Source organism: Anser anser, assembly GCF_964211835.1.
Source record: "Anser anser genome assembly, chromosome: 3".
NCBI classification, from domain to species: Eukaryota; Metazoa; Chordata; class Aves; order Anseriformes; family Anatidae; genus Anser; species Anser anser.
In genome coordinates, this window is record NC_139722.1 from 106371513 (window position 1) to 106391783 (window position 20271).

Consider the following 20271-nt stretch of genomic DNA (forward strand, 5'->3'; position numbering starts at 1 on the left):
GAAGACAGAATTGTTGTGAAACATTTTATTTTGCTTTGAGATTCTGATCTGGAAGAAAACTAAGAACTGTATTCCTCAAACAACGTTTCTATGTTAAAACCTCTTATATTGAGTTACCTTCCTCTATGACTTAGAAAGGTCTCAAGGGAGGGGAGAGATGATTATCTTAACATATTTGTCACATTCCTGAAATTTATGCTTCATGACTCCTCATATAATCTATGTCTAGATGGGAAAAAGAGCCATTGCTGAATAAAGTGCCTGTAAGGGGAGGGGGATAGATATGAGAATTATCTACCTGTTGTCACCTATCATTCCTACTGAAAGTCCGTTTTAGTGCAACCTACTCTTCAGAAGCACTTATAGACATGCTGGACATCAACCACAGAAGGAAGTTCTCAAGTGCATTGCTAAATCACAGCCTAAAAAGGCCATTGAGGCTACAGATCTTTGACATTTTCAGGTCTCAGGTGGTTTCAAAGTAGCCTTTGGGATCCAGAAGGGAAAACCACCTGCTTCAATACCACATTTAACATAAGGAATTTGACCTGTACTAGCTAAATCAGAATATTCAAATCTTTAAGCTCTTGCCCAAAACACACTTTCATAGTAGGAGATACTCTGTTTTGAAGTTAGTAAGGCCGCATTTTAGATGGACAACCCAAACCTGGCAGTTAATTTTTGTGGAGGTCTAAATTTATCTCCTTGATTTTCAGAGTTAATCTTTTTCCACAGAAAGAAAAAACCAATCAATATCGAACAATTTAAACATATGAATTTGCAAGGAAATATGCAATCACTAGTCAATTGTCAGTATGTTTACTTTTTCATTTTCTTTTGAAAGAATACATTTGTTGATGCAATATCCAAAAAGTAGCTGCTACTTCTACTTCAACACACATATGAGAAGTTAAATAGGGAAAAGAACAACTTTTGAAAGAAAATAGCTCTGCTAGCACAATTTACACATCCACTTTTTCTCAGGAAACCACTTGACCTTTTAAATACCTACTGAAACCCACTATATTGAAGGAGTTAGATATTATCATCTTTCCAGCTTTATGAATTCTAGTAGCTTCACTAACATGAAGCACTAATGCATTATTAAAATATAATGCAATATGGTAGTTAAAGTATTTTTATTTTTAAATGATCAGTAGTAAGAATGATGACAATAATACATGTGCACGTGAACCTTATGAAGCTCAACAATTCTGAGCGCAAGGTTGCTGCACTTGGGTCAGAGCAATCCCCAAACTGAATACAGCCTGGGCCATAAGTGAATTGAAAACAGACCTAAGGAGAAGGACCTGGGGGTATTGGTGGATGAGAAACTGAACATGAGATGGCAATGAGTGCTTGCAGCCCAGAAAACCAATCATATCCTGGGCTGCATCAAAAGAAATGTAGCTAGCAGGTTGAGGGAGGTGATTCTACTCCTCTGCTTTGCTCTCGTGAGACCCCACCCGGAATACCACATCCAGCTCTGTGGTCCCCGGCATAAGAAGGACATGGATCTGTTAGAGCAGGTCTAGAGGAGGGCCACGAGGATGAGCAGAGGGCCAGATCTCCTCTCCTATGAAGACAGGCCTAGACAGTTGGTGTTGGTAATGGTTTTAAACTAAAAGATGGTAATTTATATTACATAGTTGAAGAATTTTTTTTACTATGAGGGTGGTCAGAGAGTGGAACAGGTTGCCCAGAGAAGCTGTGGATGCCCCGTCTCTGAATGTGTTCAAGGCCAGGCTGGATGGGTCTTTAGGGAACCTGATCTAGTATCTCTAAGTGTCTCTAGTATCTCTAAGGTATCACTGCTCACAACAAGGGGTTTGGAAATAGAAGATCTCTAGGGTCTCTTCCAACCCAAACCACTGTATGATTTTCTGATTAATGACTAAAATGTGCCAATGTCTTACTAATAAAAAAATAACACATTTCAGATTAATAAGCATACTTTCAAGACAAAATTCAGGACTCTAAGAAGGAAGGATTACATCATTCCATCAATCCATTGTCCACCCTCACCCTTGAAAGTACTAGCATGAAATCAATAAATTAAGAGGGAAAAGTTAACTCTCTACAATCTTTGCCTTTATTAATGCATGTATGGATTTGACAGTGTTTCCAAAGCAGAACACTAAAGCCCAAAAACACACTTTCACAGCTGAGGCTGAATTAAACCCAGTTAAGTCTAAATATATCTAAGTATGTATAGTAATAAGTAATATATCTAAGTAATATATCTAAGTATCTAAGTATGGATTGTTACTATCAGTAAAGCACAAGGCTAAAACACAGTTCTGATAAAGATTAGAGTAACAACACTTTTTTTTGTTTGTTTGTTTTTGTACAGAACACCTATGGTCATCATATCCACAAAGCAATGACAGATAAGAGAAATGTAAGGGCAGAAGATTATTTGTAAGAAATTCTTGCAACATGGCTCATCTCTGCCACTCAGCTGGAAAAGCTGTACACAAGCATATTCCATAGGCTGCTCTTTAACTGAAGTCAGTTGTTGAAAAAATACATGTAACACATTGTGAGATAAGAGATAAAATGGCTAAGCAAGCAACTAACTAAAATCATTTTTGTAGCTACCAAGATTTATGAATGTACATATATAAAAGGTGAGAAAGAAAAAGCTAAATGATACATTAAAGTTGAGATAGTATTTTCTGAATTCATTTTCAGCTCTTGTGCAAACAAATTCTCAGTTTAATGCAATAGCGCTAACATGTTAAAGCATTGTATAGTTGCTGTATAGCACAGTATTGTTTCTGGATATAAAAATTACAGAAATTATACCTGGAAACATTTTTATTTTCTGGTATTAATTGCTTAATTCCTGGGAAGGTATAGTTATATCTGCATTAGGGACACAATTTTACTATACAAATTAAGTATTCTTATATTGATAATATGCTCTCAATATAGACAGAGGCACGATCTGATCTGTACATCACAGGTTATTAATATTGACCCATTTGATTCTCTATTCAGCCAAAAATCTATTGTTTGGTTAATTCATAACCTGTAATGGGCTCAAATAGTTCCTCCAGGAAAATATTTTATACAAACATGATGACACACAATAGAGGAAAATCATTTAGTAATGAATTTGAAGGCTCACTGTTGAAAGCACACTCTCTATTTCTTACTTCAGTTCCTTAGTTCTGGTCATGGCTTTCCAGGAACGGCTTAAAAACACTGCATGCACCTCGTGTTTTCTCCCCATGAAAGTACTTACACTGTGATCGAGTCATTTCTTAATTTTTGTTTCGACACTATAAATCAATATAGAAAAAAACTCTTTTGGGCTCTTTTTACACACACTCCATTTTTTTTTTCCATAGAACCACAGACATGAGGTACAGTTGCAGGCTTTGATATCTGTTTCAGAGATGTTTTCAAATTGTTGTAAGGGTGGCAAAATCCTCAGCAGTTCCTACATTTCAGCCTTTTGTGCTCACAGAGCAATTTCCATAATCTCCTTTGTCACAAAAACACATGATGCTTCATCCTCAGCAGTCTGAAAGATGATATCCCTCAAGTGCTTCTCAGAATCCTATACTTCCAGGACATCATACCTTGTTATGTTGCCATAACCTTCACTTTTTGGTCTTAGATCCATGCCTCAGAACTCAGCACTGCTGAAGTCTAACTTTCTTTAAATTCTCCTGGATTCCCAAGCAATCATGCTCACACACCACAGTTTGCCCTGCCTACTACTTACCTTTGTTTTGTTTGGTTGTTTTCCTAACAGTCATGCGTCGTCAGTGACAGATGTTATGCAGACTTCCAGGCCACTTACAGAAGTGTTACATATATTCAAGCCCAGTACAATTCTCCCACTGGAGATGTTTCCAGTCAATGAGTGCTACTCACTGGTAACTATTTGTTGTATGCAATACTAAGTTTATTAACTCAAGCTGATTGATGAAAAATTAACCATACTCACTGCTAATCACATTTACAGAGTATCTATCAGCTACCAGCTACAGGTATCTCTCATGCAACCATAGTACTGTCTTCAGTCTGCGCTTCTATTGTTGCTTAGACAAAAACAGGAATGAATTTGCAGGAGAGAGAACTACAAGGGGCCTACCCCTGAAGTGAGGTGCTCAAGAAACTCTTGGTTGAAAATTGCTGTGAGACAATTGCTATACTCTAAAAATGAATGCATTATTTTCCAAACTTCTTCCCACACCCAGATACAGTTGAAATAAAATTTTGGTACAGATTGTTCTTTTGAGAAAAGGCATATTTATTCTTCACTCCATATTATTCAACTGCAATTTTGAACTTTTAAACCAGAAGTCTCTTAATGCCTATCATCTCTGTAAAACAGGGGAATCATTTTTTTTTCTTTCTATATATACACTTAACCTGGAAAACACTGTGTTTCATTTAAATTCTTCATGTCCACTAAGTTTGATGCTGCATCAGAAAGGCCATTAGAAATAGTCCACTGAGGAAAATCAGAATGGTAAAATAGAACAGAACAGAACAGAATAGTTGGAAGGGACCTAAAAAGATCATCAGGTTCAACTGCCTGATCACTTCAGGGCTAACCAAAAGATAAAGCATATTTTTGAGGGTATTATCTAAATGCCTCTTGAACACTGGCAGGTATAAGGCATCAATCACCTCACTATGAAGCCCATTCCAGTGTTTCTGGTGTAAAGAAATTGTTCCAAATATCCATTCTGAACCTCATCTGGCACAGCTTTTTACTGCTCCCCGAATCACATCATTGGTTATCAACGAGAAAAGATTGGCTTCTCTCTCTCTGCTTCCTCGCCTCAGGAAGTTGTGGACAGCAATGAGGTTGCCTCTTAGCCTTCTCTTCGCCAAACTAGACAACCCAAGTGTCCTCAGCCTCTCCTTGAAGGACATACCTTTACCAACTTTATTGCCCTCCTCTGGACAGTTTCAAGTATCTTAACATCCTTTTTATAGGGCGGAGTCCAGAACTGCACACAATATTCAAGGTGAAGCTGCACCAACACTAAATACTGTGGGAGAAACACAGGGAATTCCCAGCCACAATGTGGCTGGGAAGCTGCCTGGCAGAAAAGGACCTGGGGGTATTGGTCAATAGCCAGCTAAATATGAGCCAGCAGTGTGCTCAGTTGGCCAAGAAAGCCAACAGCACCCTGGCTTGTATCAGAAACAGCATGGCCAGCAGGACTAGGGAAGTGATTGTTACCGTGTACTCAGCTCTGCTAAGGCTGAACTTTGTTTGGGGCCCCTCACTGCAAGAAAAAAACATCAGGGTACTGGAGTGTGTCCAAAGAAGGGCAACAAAGCTGGTAAGGAGTCTAGAGAACAAGTCTCATGAGGAATGGTTGAGGGAACTGGGGTTACTTAGCCTAGAGAAATGGAGGCACGGGGAGACCTTATCTTTCTCTGTAACTACCTCAAAGGAGGTTGTAGCAGGGCAGGGATTGGTGTCGTTTCCCTAGTTACAGACGACTGGACAAGAGGAAATGACCTCAAATTGCTCCTGGGGAGGTTTAGGTTGGATATTAGGAAAAATTTCTTCACTGAAAGAGTTGTGAAGCGTTGGAACAGGCTGCCTAGGGAAGTTGTTAAGTCACTGTCCCTGTTAAATCATATTTAAAAGATGTGGTTCTTAAGGACATGGTTTAATGATAGACTTGGCCGTGCTAGGTTAGTGGTTGGAGTTGATGATCTTGGAGGCCCTTTCCAACCTCAGCGATTCTATGATTACAAACCCCAAAATTCTGGTGGAGGCACCAGTCTGGGAGCAAGACTTTGATGACAGACTTTGATGACCTGGGCTCACCTGTTTCTTTCCTTATCTCTCCCCATTACGGGGAGAATTGAGGAAAACACTATCTATGCTTCTCAGTCTTTTAGTCCACTCACATCTTAAACCAATTTCGAAGGCCATAACTTCATTGCCTTTAATTCAGTTAACACCCACCAATAAGGGGGTGAAATCAGGATGTGTTTCACTACATATTCTATGTCTAATAAAGCAATGGGTGTTTAATTTCTGCTTCAAATGTGTTTGAGATGGCTTGTACTATAGAATCTAATTTTTGTGCAGCTCATAAGGGTTCTAGGTTGTATAAATCATACAAGCAAGTCACTCTTTTTCTGACAGATAGGATAGGCTGCAAAAAGAAGACCCTGTGGTTTAGCTAAACCTTGCTAGGGTCAAGGTAACTCCTTGAACTTATTGAGTACACCTTGAACTTAACTCTGAACTTATTTTTAAGTGCATGATATAATACAATTGTAGAATATAACCACAGAATTGGTTACAATGGAGTTGCCACTAATCACAAATCTGTACTACAGAAAAAGTTATCCTGAAAGTGTGGACATCACAGGTTCTAAATTTTTTATATATTTTTTTTAACAATCACGGCTTGAGACTGCAAAAATATAACCACATGGCAAGATGAAGACACAGATGCACATAGCTGCTGGAATATTAAAATACTCTCCCGTGTTTACACATCTCTCATGAAAGAGTCTAAAGCACGTATATACTCATACATTCAAGACAGCAATGATTTGTGTCCTTCTGGATACCTGGATAACACAGTTAACCATGGAATCAGGTGTTTGGAAGTCTTGAAAATGTATCTAGGACACAGCAAGTTGCTGTTTTCCCTGCTGCAGTATGAATTACAGCAACTGTTTCTGAATTAGGTTAATGCAAGTTCTTATCCTGCAGACATAAAGTACTATTCTCCTGTCACACCTCACAACACCAGCAAAATATCTGGGGACATATGCACAAATGTGTCCCAAATAAAAAAAATACCTCATCTTCCAAGAGCATCTAAATCAGAATGACTTTGCAGAAAAATTAATTTTGTTTTCCATATGATAGATTGTCTGGTTAGAAGGCTCAACACTACATTGATTTGTTCTGTCCTGAGCAAGGCTCCCATTTCACACTGACTTCACGGTTGCCCCAGCAGCTAATGGAAACAAACAGCATTACAGGCAGAGCACACAACAGAAGTACACTATCACACTCTTCTCTTGCATGCTCTATCAGCCAATGGCAGCATCAATATCAGTGTTAGAGGAAATGCATGTGTATGCCCACCAAGTCATATAAAACAAGGAGCACAGTCACAACCATGCCAATGCTTATTCATTAGTATTTGTTGCACACAAGTAGTTTTACTGAAGTTAGTAGGTATTAGTTTGGCTTAGTGAGTGACGTGTTACATAAAATCCTGCATAACCTCAAACAAGTCAGCCATGAACCTACTGGAGGGCAGGCTGAAAGGAAAGAGAAATAATGGAATATGGTATTTGATACTTGGCTTTGACAACATGCTTCTGCCAGACTGACAAATATATTTTAAGAAATTGATTCTGTAAGTATTACAATGTAAAGAAGCTACTGAGTATTATCACAGTATCACAGATTTCTAGGTTGGAAGAGACCTCAAGATCATCGAGTCCAACCTCCGACCTAACACTAAGTACTCCACTAAACCATATCGCTAAGCTCTACATCTAAACGTCTTTTAAAGACCTCCAGGGATGGTGACTCCACCACCTGCCTGGGCAGCCCGTTCCAATGCTTAATAACCCTTTCGGTAAAGAAGTACTTCCTAACATCCAACCTAAAACTCCCCTGTCGTAACTTTCGCCCATTCCCCCTCGTCCTGTCACCAGGCACGTAGGAGAACAGACCAACCCCCACCTCTCTACAGCCTCCTTTAAGGTAACTGTAGAGAGCGATAAAGTCGCCCCTGAGCCTCCTCTTCTCCAGGCTGAACAAGCCCAGCTCCCTCAGCCGCTCCTCTGTAAGTATTACAATGTAAAGAAGCTACTGAGTATTAAAAATTACTTGTTATATAATTTGACTGAATTCTTTTCTTTTTAACCAACACCATATTTAATACTTGATTTTTAATTTATCCTATTACATTGTGTAATTTATGATATGTAGATTACATGGAAAATTTGCCTGTAAGGTTCAAACCAAATAAATTTGTGGAAAAGAATTTCTATGTATTAGCAATATTTCATCTTTTGGGATCTGACTTTTAATGGGATTGTTAATAATGGCTTTCCCAAAGAAGTGAATGGGGGACCTGCTGTGACATATTTGCCATGTCTCATTGTGCAGTCTGTTTTCACTTCCACTTTCCAGTTCCTTCCTCTAACTTGAATCTCCTTGTGGTCTTAAAAAAAAAAAAACTTGTGGTCTAAAACTCTGTTTTCATATCACCTTATGCCTCATTCTTGTAAACAGGTATAGGCGCCATCCTTTACCACAAGACACAAAAAGAGCAGATATTGGTTTCAGTTAGTATTTTAGAGCACCTCTTTCTGACTCATTGCTCATTTGACATTTTCGTTCTCCTTCTAAACTAGATGCATTGTGCCATCTTGCTGTATTTAACTGAAAGGTGTAATGCCTTCTGTGATCAAGTAATGACAACTGTACCACACATTTTATCAAGATCTGAATTTAATTACAGGATCTATCAAGTCTATGAAGGGATAAGCCTTTGTGTTTCACCAGGATATCCAAGATGAAAAATAAAGGAAAAAAGAAAATGTCTGCTGACTTAGAGAAGCACTATTATCTAGCATTATCTGACAGAAAAAATAAAATAAAATGATAAGCTGTCAAATTAAAAAGCTGATTTCGGAAACTTTACTGCAATCACTTTTTGAAAAGAGACTTACTTTAGTCTTGTTTGGGTATTACCTAGGGTCTTTATTTAAAGAAGACAACAGGACAGAACAATTTGTTAATCTCTCAAAGGGTGGGGCTTTTTATTTCTTTATTTATTTTTTAATGTTATTTCATTGACTTTAGATAAGCTGTAAAAGGATTTACCCCAAAAGGGAAAGGGAAAATAAATAACCATTTTTGTTAGAATCAATCTTTCACATTTACAATAAAATCGTACTGGAACCCAGATACATTGGATCATGACTAAACAGTAATCAGAGCTGTATCCATCAGAAAAAGATGCAAGAAATCAGTTGTGCAACTACATACTAAGAAAGGTAACGTAGCATGCTGGCCTAGTTACATCCATCACTTAAATGGTGGTTTGTGTCTCAGAAAGTCTGATTAATTTTTAATCTATTTTGATTCCTGCTAAATTAGTTTCTTGCACCTTACTATGCTCTGGAGGACTTGCTGAAGTGAGTGTCACAGATTTTCTTGCCTTATTTTTAAATTGTTTTACTTGCTGCTAAAATGCCTTCTTCCATTCATGTTATAACTGAATTGTATGAATACAAGTAGAGATCAGCTCCCTATAATACTCATTGAAGATTTTGTCCAGTGGAAACAAATGAGAAATAATGCTATTTTAACTTGACTTTGAATAAATAATGAAAGCAGTAGAGAAAAGTTAATTGTAGGAGACATTTTTGGATTGAGTGATCGTGAGTTGATTCAAATTAATACAAGGACAACTAAAAATAAGCCTGTAAGTCAGATTCTTGATTTCAAAAGAACAAAATTTGATAAAGTGAAGGAAACCACATTATGTAATCAGTCTGAGGGATTGATGGACTCAGCCAGGAAGGTCATTTGGAAATTCTTTAAGGTAAAAGCATAAAAATATATATATATATTTGGACTTGCATCTGCAAGGTTAAAAACAGGCTGAATAACTACTAGGCTGAATAACTATGCTATAATAGAGTATATTACAGAAAGAAGGTAAAACAACAGACTCGATCCGCAAAAAAAAACAATGAATTTCAGAATTAGAAACAAAAATGAGTTGCCAAAACTCAAGCTAAAATGTCCTTTCAAAGGAAGTAAAATAAATTTAAAAGCCAAAGGATCTTGAGACATATAAACAAAAAGAGATCATCTGGGTACCTGTGGTGTCAAAACAAAAAGCCTAAAGTATAACAAAAGAGGTTTCAGGGCCCTGGGAAGATGACTAAAGGATTGAGAAGCACAGGTAAGGTTTTCCTCAATCCTCGCAGTAACGTGGTGACACTTGGAAAAAAATCAGGTAAGCCCAAGTCATCAATGCCTGGCTCCAAGACTAGTGCCTCCACCAGAATTTTTGCTTTTATAATCATGCAAGATTACCTCTAAGACAAGAGGTCTGCTGAGGCTTGACAGGATCCACCTGCACCCAAGCAGGATCATCGGACTCACCAAGGTGATCAACTCTGGGCAGGTGCATTCCACAGCAGGGCAGAGGACTGTGGCCTACAGGGGTGTTTCCTGAGCCAGCGAAGCCCCAGGGGAGCACAGCGACCTGCCAGGGGCCAGCCACCCACATGAGAGGCGTGTGTCTGTGTGTGTGAGGCAGCAGTAACAGCAGCACCCCCCATGCATCCATAAGCAGCCCCTAAGGAACATGGTGACCAGGGAAGGGGTGAGTAGACCACGCAAATGGGACATGGCTTGTCAGCTAGGTTGTGGTGAAGCAGAGTCTTCCACAGTAGCATGAGGTGCCCTTACAGAACAACCTCACCCTTCTGCTGACTGGAAAGACCCATTGCAGGGAGGTGGTGCTGAGTAAGGCAGCCCAGCCTGCTCCCTGTGTAACAAACAGTGCAACTGAGGAAAGGTGGTGGGTGAGAGTGGTAGGAGACTGTCTGCTGAGAAGTACAGAGGCACCCACTGTCTGACCTGTTCTGCTCTCGAGAAAAGTCTGCTGCTTACCAGGGGCTTGTATCAGGGATGTCACCATGAGACTTGCAAGCATCACACAGCCTAATGACTATTATCTGCTGCTGTTGTTTCATGTGGGCACTAGTGATGCAGCCAGGGGAATGTTGCCCCTACCAAGTATTGAGAGATTGTTCTAAGTTTGTGAGCTTTGCAACTCATCAGAACTGGGAGTTCAAATCCCAATGTCTGCCACTGGGACTGATCTACCAGCATGACAGATCAGACTGCAGAGTCTCAAAACTCTGACCATAGCAAAGGAAAGCATGGGAGAGAGAGAACCAGGAGGTATTCTCCTATCGAATGAAGGAAACAAGTCTGAAAAAAAAGGTGAAGATGATGTGTTTCCAAACAAATAAATAAATCAATAAAATGGCTCATAATATTTAAGCATGGAAAACACCCTGAAATTCCCAGGTCCTAACAGCAATAGCCATGGAGGTTTCAAAAATGACCCTACAGCAAATGCAACGCAAGGCAAATACTGAACGACAATTTACTTGTTAGGTTCCTACCTCCTTTGCCGTTATCATTTTGCATAGATATGTTGGTAACAGACTGTCTGTCCATTTTATTAGAATATTCAAAGGAATGTTTCTGAAAGAGCCCAAGATCTCTTTTGGATACAACACTCAGTCCTGAGAAACAGATCTTTAATTGTATTCAGTGTAGCTGTAGGGGCTTGAATTTGGAAGGCCTAATGGTATGCATGTTAGACACTTACATGGATTTCTTGAGAAATACTAATCCATTCTGGAGAAACAAGTGTACCAACACAAATTTCTTCTGTTAATTTTATGGTCAATCTCAACTTACAAAATCGAGACAAATGGATATCACTTATTCTAAATAGGGTGCATTGTAATAGCTGACTCTCAGCATATAATTTAAAGTCAGGTGTATCCCATGAAAAGGTGGCAAATACGCTGTCTAGTTTCCAGATCACAGAGAACAAGAGAAGCATTTAAATGTGATGTCCCCCTCACCTAGCCCTCAGATGTTCTGCAATTAGAATCTAATTTAGCCCACAGATTGAGGGAAAGTCCCTAAGACACCTGTGCTTTCAGGGTTTTAACTTTAAGTGATGAAGAAAAAACAAAAACAAACTCATGATAGAACTATTATGTATTATACTAAAGTCCTAAGAACTTTAGCTGCCAATTGCCATATCGCAGAGCTACTTAGCACTGACCATATCGTTAGCCTCTGGTTCGATCTTCTGCCACTATACAAGGACTATTGCACGGATACTTCTTTGGTGTGTGTGTTCGTTCATAATTTATACTCCACAATCACAGAAATACATCTGTTCCAGTAGTAGTATTTTGAACAATCTTTGTGTCAATCGCTTGTGTTAGATGCCTGTGCCGTCAAATGTAGGTCTATGAGACATGGCTATGACATAACTGTGGAGCACGAGTACAGTTGCAATTTAGTATTAAAGTTATGTAATTAGTTATGCTTTCCTAAGGCTGGCCAGAAAGAACTAGCTTTGACTGGGATATCATTATAGATATTTGTCTACAGCAGACTGTGTCTTCCAAACTGCTTCTGGGTCTCAGGAATTGCTGAGTGTTCACAGCAATATGAATAGCTTTGAAACCATAGACTGGTAGGCCAATATCTAATAGATCATCTTATATCCATGTGTAACAACCTGATTTATGATGAAAATCCTGAAGGAAAGGTTCCTTCTTTTTTTTTTTTTTTTAAGGGTCAGAATTGGGCAAATTCCCTCTGACAGCATAAAGCATAGTGTTATTCAAAGAAAAGTGATTTTGAAAATCCTTCACAATAAATGGTGATTATTGTGGTTTTAGAAAGTCAGCTAGCTTGTTCTGATATACTTTCCTAGACTGGTAAAGTGTACATCCTTTGCTACTACAGGAAAAAAAAATAGAAAATTAAGAAAATTGTTTTTCTTATTATGAGATATGGTTATGAGTACTGCTGTGAGAAAGGTGTGTACACACAGACACACACATCTGATTTGAACTGAAACATTTTATTTCAGGTATGGAAGAAAAGGTTGCTTCAAATTAAATGAAATGCTTTGTTCTCAGATCACTATAATTGCTTATAAACACTGGGCAATCCTGACATGAAAATTTAGAACGTATTATTTAGAAAACACTGAAATTAATATTTTGACATTACTAAACCCAATTTCTTTTCATTCTGTTATTCTATTTTGCCTTTGGCCATAATTATTAGTTCAGTTTGACCCAAATTAACAAGTCCTTTGGTTTCTTCCCATAAATGAGTTCTTAGCAAATCTATATTTCATTCTGTAATTGTTACCTAACTAAATTTACAAGAGCAGCCAATTCACAGTAGTAGCTGGAGTTGCTGTTGTGGTGCAGTACCATAGCCACAAAAGCAGACAAGCATTCAAAAGAGCAAAATAAAACAAAATTTTGAAACAGAGAAGATAAGAAAATCATAGAATCACAGAATCATAGAAACGCAAGGTTGGAAAGGACCTACAAGATCATCTAGTCCAACCATCCTCCTATCACAAATACTACCCAGTAAGCTACTAAATCGTAGTAGCTGCACCTAGGAAGGAACAACCACATGTATCAGTACAGGCTGGGGGATGACCTGCTGGAGAGGAGCTCTGAGGAGAAGGACCTGGGGGTCCTGGTGGACGACAGGTTGACCATGAGCCAGCAGTGTGCCCTCGTGGCCAAGAGGGCCAATCGGATCCTGGCGTGCATTAAAAGGAGTGTGGCCAGCAGGTCAAGGGAGGTGATCCTCCCCCTCTACTCTGCCCTGGTCAGGCCTCAACTGGAGTACTGTGTCCAGTTCTGGGCTCCCCGGTACAAAAAAGACAGGGATCTTCTGGAAAGAGTCCAGTGGAGGGCCACAAAGATGATACAGGGCCTGAAGCATCTCCCCTATGAGGAAAGGCTGAGAAACATGGTGCGGCCTGGTTCAGCCTTGAGAAAAGAAGACTGAAAGGGGATCTTATTAATGTTTACAAATACCTTAAGTGTGGGAGACAGAGGGATTTGGGCAACCTCTTTTCAGTGGTTTGTGTCGACAGGACAAGGGGAAATGGCCACAAAATGGAGCACAGGAAGTTCTGCACCAATATGCAAAAGAACTTCTTCACAGTGCGGGTGATGGAGCACTGGAACAGGCTGCCCAGGGAGGTTGTGGAGTCTCCTTCTCTGGAGATATTCAAGGCCCATCCGGACGCCTACCTGGGCAACCTGCTCTGGGGAACCTGCTTTGGCAGGGGGCTTGGACCCGATGATCTCTGGAGGTCCCTTCCAATCCCTACAATTCTGTGATTCTGGACAGCCTCTCCCTTTGGGTCACTGCAGTCTTTTTGGGGCAAACTCTCTGCCTGGGGGAGACCATGGTAAAAACTGCGGTCAGAGAGACTGCCAGCAGATAGGATGGACTTGGAAGGGTGGAGGGACAGAACCCTGTGCCCCACTGCACGAGCTCCACAGCCACCATGGCAGCACGCTGCGGGCGGTTGTAATGCGCTGGGTGCCCCTCCCCATGCTTGGTGGGCACCATGTGGTGCCACCCTCCCAGGGCCATTTTCTAGGCAGAGGGCAGGGGCGCAGCGAGAGCAGGCGGGTGCGGCCTGGTTGCACAGCTTTCCCGGGCCGCCCCTGGCCAGGCATGGCCCCAGTCCTGCTGAAACGCGGGGTCGGGCGCTGCGGCTGCTCCGAGGGGGCGGCCGGCCTCGACATAAGGAGTGGAAAGGATGTGCATTGGGTGAAATTAGGTTAGTCTATTGATCAGGAACTCTGACTGCACAGTCAGCAGTTTTCTCATTCCTGTTTAATATGACTGGAAATTATGCTGCATCCAGGTTGAGATAATGGGAAATCACTATCTGAAAAAAAGGCCAAGGTGAAATATTGAAGTTCTTTAGGAAGGTGCAGGGGGATGGCAAACATTAAGTAAAGAAACATCATCAAATTTAGTTAAGAAAGGTGGAATATACAAATGCATTACAGATCTGGACATTTTAGTCAGTTATCAAAAAACTATAATATGACATTTCTAATCATAATCATAATCTAATCATAGTGCTACCCATCAGCAACTGACAGAATGAGAAAGGGGGAAAGCAGTATGAACATTTAACAAAAGGCAGAAATTGAAGTGTGCATGCCCATAGCTCTAGCATTGCACTCAGAGAAATAGCAAGAGAGGAACTTTGCAGTCACACACACAAACACAAAAACACTTTGACATGAATCCAAAAGCATGTATGTACTGAAATGTAAACCTATGTTTCTGAAAATCATCCAGCCCTCTGAGCTGGCAGGTTCCATAGAATCATAGAATCATTCAGGTTTGAAAAGACCTCTAAGATCATCTAGTCCAACCTTTAATCCAGTACTAAAGTCCACCACTAAACCATGCTACTAAGTTCTACATCTACACGCTTCTTGAAGGCCTCCAGGGATGGTGACTCAGCCACTTCCCTGGGCAGCCTATCCCAGTGCCACACAACCCTTTCAGAAAAGAAATTTCACCTGATATCCAACCTAAACCTCCCCTGGCACAACTTGAGGCCATTTCCCTTCATTTTATCCCTTGCTGAAGATCTTCAATATCTAGGATTAAAAAAAATCTCCCTCTATAATCCAGAAACAGACAGCAACCTTTACAAGGGTAACTATCCTCCACAATTGCCCACCCCACCTTTTTCCCTTTTATGTCTTTCTCATTTCACATCTGCTCAGATAAAAACTGAAGGTGGATTGGCCCAGACAATAATCCTGAATATTGTCAGAGAATCATGTACAAAAGAAACATTCTAGGTTGTAGTTATCAACGAGGATCGTGTCTGAATTTCATACAGCTCTAGAACAAATTGCAGAAACTGGCTGTGGAAACCCAATGGAGCACTGAGATATGATACTTTCTGCAAGATGTCTACTTCTCTGACTGCTGATGAAGCAACACTAGAGAACCATGTGTGCTGCACCAGCTGGAAGACCCTTCACAAGAGAGTTGAACTCCGAGCAGCTCCAGAGATGAAGGACTGAGTTCAGGCTTCCTACAAATCCCACACAGTCTTGTCGCAAGTTCTTTTGAAATAGTTGCTTGCTTGAAGTATCAACTGGGGTGCCCACAGGCACCCTGCTAGCAGATAACACAGCACTGACTGTTAGTTGGCCTCAAGACCATCCTCTGTGCCATTATCTGCAGCAGTTAGATGGGGCTGTGTGAAGTCTACGCAGGCAATGAAACTGGAAAATCCTGAAACTCTGACCAGAACTTCCTCTCAGAAAATTTTCACCCTGTATTTTTAGATGCCGATCAAAACCAAGCAATGTACAATGTCTTGTACTCAGACACTCCAACCAGAAGTGTAATTCAGAATATACTCTCTCCTTGTAAAGAGAGGAGAATTCATTAGTTGGTATGCTTTAGGCAACCATTATTTATTTATTTGTTTGTTTGTTTGTTTGTTTTGGAAATCCAGTGTATTTAAGAATAGCAAACTTACTAATTAAGCTGCTAATCTTGCTTCTATTCTTAATAAAAAATAATAATTAAAAAAAGCAACAACCAGAAGTAGGAGAGATAAGCCTTTGCTTATGTACAGTGGTCTGGACACATTAAAAATTATGCAGGAAAAATAATAATCAGAAAACAAACACAAAGCAAAAATAATATTCGTTCTAGCACTGAACTGAAAGCTAATGAGCCCTCACTCGTGCAAATGACATCAAATTTGTTCCAACTTGTACAACTGCAAAATGTCCTCCATCAAAAACAAGAGCAATTGGCAAATTTGTTGGTTAATCAGTACTGCCAAGCACTATTGTCAGTCTCTAAAACAGCAACAGCAGCAGGACATCTAAATTGGGTGCAGCAGCATTTGCCAAACTGTTGTCTTATATCACTTGTACAATTGAACTGTCAGTGATATCTTTTAATAGAGTGCCATTAATCTCTTCAGAGCAGTATCAACCTTGGTCAAATGCATTATAGTCTTCTGGACAGGCCTGTGTCTTTTCTATAAGTTACCTCAATAGCAGTCTATGAAGAAACTGGTTTAAAAAGGATGTAAGTGAAGAATACCTAACCTGATGGAACAGCATGAACATATAAAAGAAAGGTATAGCTAGACACTTTCATGATGGAAGGAGAGGAAAAGAAATGGAAGATGAAAATAGGGAGGATGGATTTCAAAAGCAATGCTATGGAATAAAAGAGCCATAAAATATTACTAAAGGAAAGAAAATGAAAGAAACTTAAGGAAACTGAAGACCGTCAGTAGTCTTGGAAGATCCAGCAATAAAATAAGTTAAGGAATTCTGTACCCCCGCTGATGAAACAACTGGAAATGCCTTCAAATGTAGGTTGTGCATGGATTGCTTGAAGAAACTCAAAAAGTTCTCATTTTTCTTTTTGTCACAAAAAAATTCGACCTCCAGTAATCCCATCCCAAGGAAATCACTCTATTTTCTGTATCGATCTCTGTTCAGTGTAAACAAATTCTGTGTGCAAATATCCTCAGAACTCAACTGCAGTTCATCCTTGTTGTAACCATGTTGTATTTTTGTGAAGAAACAGAACAGACAAGAAAAAGAAAATATTTTCGTACTTATAATTTATGTATTATATATATATTCCATTCTGCTATATACAGCTCAAACATATACTAAAACACGCTTCTCCCCAGCTTCTACCATCTTATTTCAGCTACCATTTGTCAAGCACTGTAAAAGTTAGAAAACAAGGAGGAAACAGGAATATCTGAAAGATCACAGGACATATTTCATTCAGTATCTTCCAAACTCTTTTCCTAAGAGTTTAACACCTCTCAAAGATATATCTAACCTAAAGACATGAATCATGGCTAAGAGCCAGAACTGTCACTCTTTCATAAAATATTAGCATACAAATTGTTGTGTCTTTTTTTTTTTTTTTTCAGACAATGCCTGCTATAGTAATTTCACTTGAGATCTGAAGGGGTGAAAGGCACGGACTCCTGATGGCTCTTGAACAGGAGACCTCTATTGCCATTTTTCACCACTACATATACTTTCCCCATAGCCCCATGCGTTGTCCACATGCCCAAATCTGTCATACAATTGGTTAGAGACCCTCAGACACATGCCTCAAGCCAGCCAGCAATTGGCCACTGCCCAAAGCTCATCTTTAACACTGTAGCCAATTTACTTTATCTTGACCTTGCGCAAGTTTTTGATTCTACCACTTTTTTCCTCATTATCTGTAATTCAGGGACGTGTGAAACAGCGCAAAGCCACCTGCGAATTCCTTTCCCACAGAGATCCATATTTTCATTTTTATTTTTAATTCTAAATTATCTCCAAGAAATTATCTGAAAGGTGATATTTCACCTGTGGAATATTTTTCTATTTATTTATTTATTTAAATCAGTTTAACTGTTGGACTGCTACCCAAACACCAACTTAAAAAACAAATCCTAAATACCAATAATTGGAACAGAGAATGGCTTATCCAATGTCCTATTCCACCACCAAAATGAAAAAAAACTTTTACTTTTAAATCAGAACCATCATTTCTGTAATAGCAAATAGCAAACCAGAATACCTTTCACTTAGATCTCTGGATTTGCTGCTTTTTATTAATAGTATAAACACTCATACCAACTGTTAACAGATAACGTGCACATTTGTAAGTTACCCTTAATGGCTCAGTAGCGGTACTCAGTGAGAATGGGACTGCATATCTGAAAAAACTGTTGCCTTTAAAAATGAATAAAATCAGTAACAAGGTAATCTTCAGTGCATGACATTTGCATAAAATTAAATATGGGCCCAATCAAGGAAACTCTATATTAACACAAGTGGTCATGTTGAAGTAACCAGCATCGCCTACATAAATAATATAGCATAGTTTGCATTTTTAAGTGAAGGCATGTTAATTTTGTTGGTTGGTTCTTCAACTAATAACTGAACACCTTTTGGTTTACACTTGGAACAATTCTGCTAAATTCAAACGTTTTAATAACCTCTTGTAATTAAAAGAACACAGACAACCTATTACTCAGAAATGTTTTACCCAATCAGTTGGAGATTGATTTGGGAATTGCTTTACTTTGTAACTTTTGTCAAAGCCTTTTCCCCTTCCTCCCCCCCGAAAAAAAACAATAATCCAATAAAAACAAATGAAAACAAGAATCAAACTCACAATTTCAAGCCTTGATAACTGTATTTTTCCACTTCCAGTAATAACTGGAATTTGTGCTTTTAAATTAATTAGGAAATGCTATCATCATGAACTGCATATTGCTCCAGACTCTTTAACTACTTAATTAGCTACTAAAACACTGCAAAGGAGCTGACATTGCATTAAAAGAGGAGCAAAATGATCAATTCTCCACACATCCCCAACCCTTTTACACACAAAAGTTTGTGTAAGCACCTACCTGCTGGGTAGCGTTCAATAACTGGCCAGTTGTCCACCTGTAATGTGGCATTGCCACCACTTCTCGTGAAACGTACTACGTGGTATTTTCCATCATTAATGATTGCGTTGATCTCTTCGATAGAGATGTCATCCGTTCCAACATTAAACTTAACTCCAATTTTTCCCTGGTGCTGCATGTTAAAGAAAAAAAATAAAGGGGGAGAAGGGAAGGAGAAAAAGAAGAACTAATTAAGAGTTGTTTTAGTAAGACAGACAGTCTGTCATATAGAAAAAGATTTTCAACAACATCTTCCCTCCTTGGATTTAACTTCTGAAGGCTTGCATGTGGCAGTGACAAGCCTCCTGACAGTTCAGTAAGTCCAGGACGTTTCTTTGATGGATAATTGATATTCCAAATGAGTTATTTCACCAAATTGAGTTCTCTCTTTTTCCAAGACCAAGACAAGGAGGGGAAAAAGGAGGATGAAAGCTCGTTTTCTTTCTTTGCCCCCCTCCCTCACCTTCAAGAGAATTAAACACCTTTCTTTCCTTTTAGGCTTTCAAAATGGAAAGCATCAGAGCGTCACTTGGAAACTTGGAAGAAGTATGAGGATTTGCATTTCTTATTTTTATTTTTTTTCCCAGTGGAGAGAGCCTTTTCATCACGTTGTACTAACTCCAAATCATTAAGACAAGGATGGACCAAGTGACAAATGGAGTTTCCTGATCTGAGCTAGAGAGGAGTGAAAGGTATTTGTGAAACAGACAGCATCTTGTTCTCACTGAAGAGCAAGACTGATTCTTCTGCTGAGATTAGCTTGTAAACTCCTGTGTCTGAGAGTGCCTCCAGCTAAGGAGGCTTCACACACATGTTTATACCCAGGACTAAGGCTGTTGGTTTTACAGTTAATTAAGATATTGGCACGTTTTCATTTTTATTGTCTTTTAAGTATTGAAATGAATGTGTTAATAGGACATTTAGAGTTTAACAAAGACTTTTAAAGTGTGTTAAAAGTTTAACTTAAGGGCCTCATGATTTTTTTTTCTCCTATAGAAGCAATTATATTCCTGAATAAGGACATCTATTAAATTAAGGAGAGAAAAAAAAAAAATCCAACTGCACAGCATGACGTTAGGGGGTTGTGCATAGTAAGTGGCAAGCTTATGTGAAATTTCATGCTGTTCGTACTGGTACTTCCTTCTTAAAAGTTAAAAAACTC

At 39.2% G+C, this 20271-nt stretch overlaps 1 protein-coding gene across 34 annotated transcripts in view; it reads right to left on the reverse strand.

The window, feature by feature from the left end:
• The window catches only part of NRXN1 (neurexin 1), a 725995-nt gene that overhangs the window by 103141 nt on the left and 602583 nt on the right, over positions 1–20271 (reverse strand). For all 34 annotated transcript variants that reach the window (XM_083831654.1, XM_083831643.1, XM_083831651.1 and 31 more), the window contains one exon: positions 19071–19242. In XM_083831654.1, coding sequence (XP_083687780.1) covers positions 19071–19242 — 172 coding nt within the window. The remainder of the gene's footprint in view (positions 1–19070; positions 19243–20271) is intronic.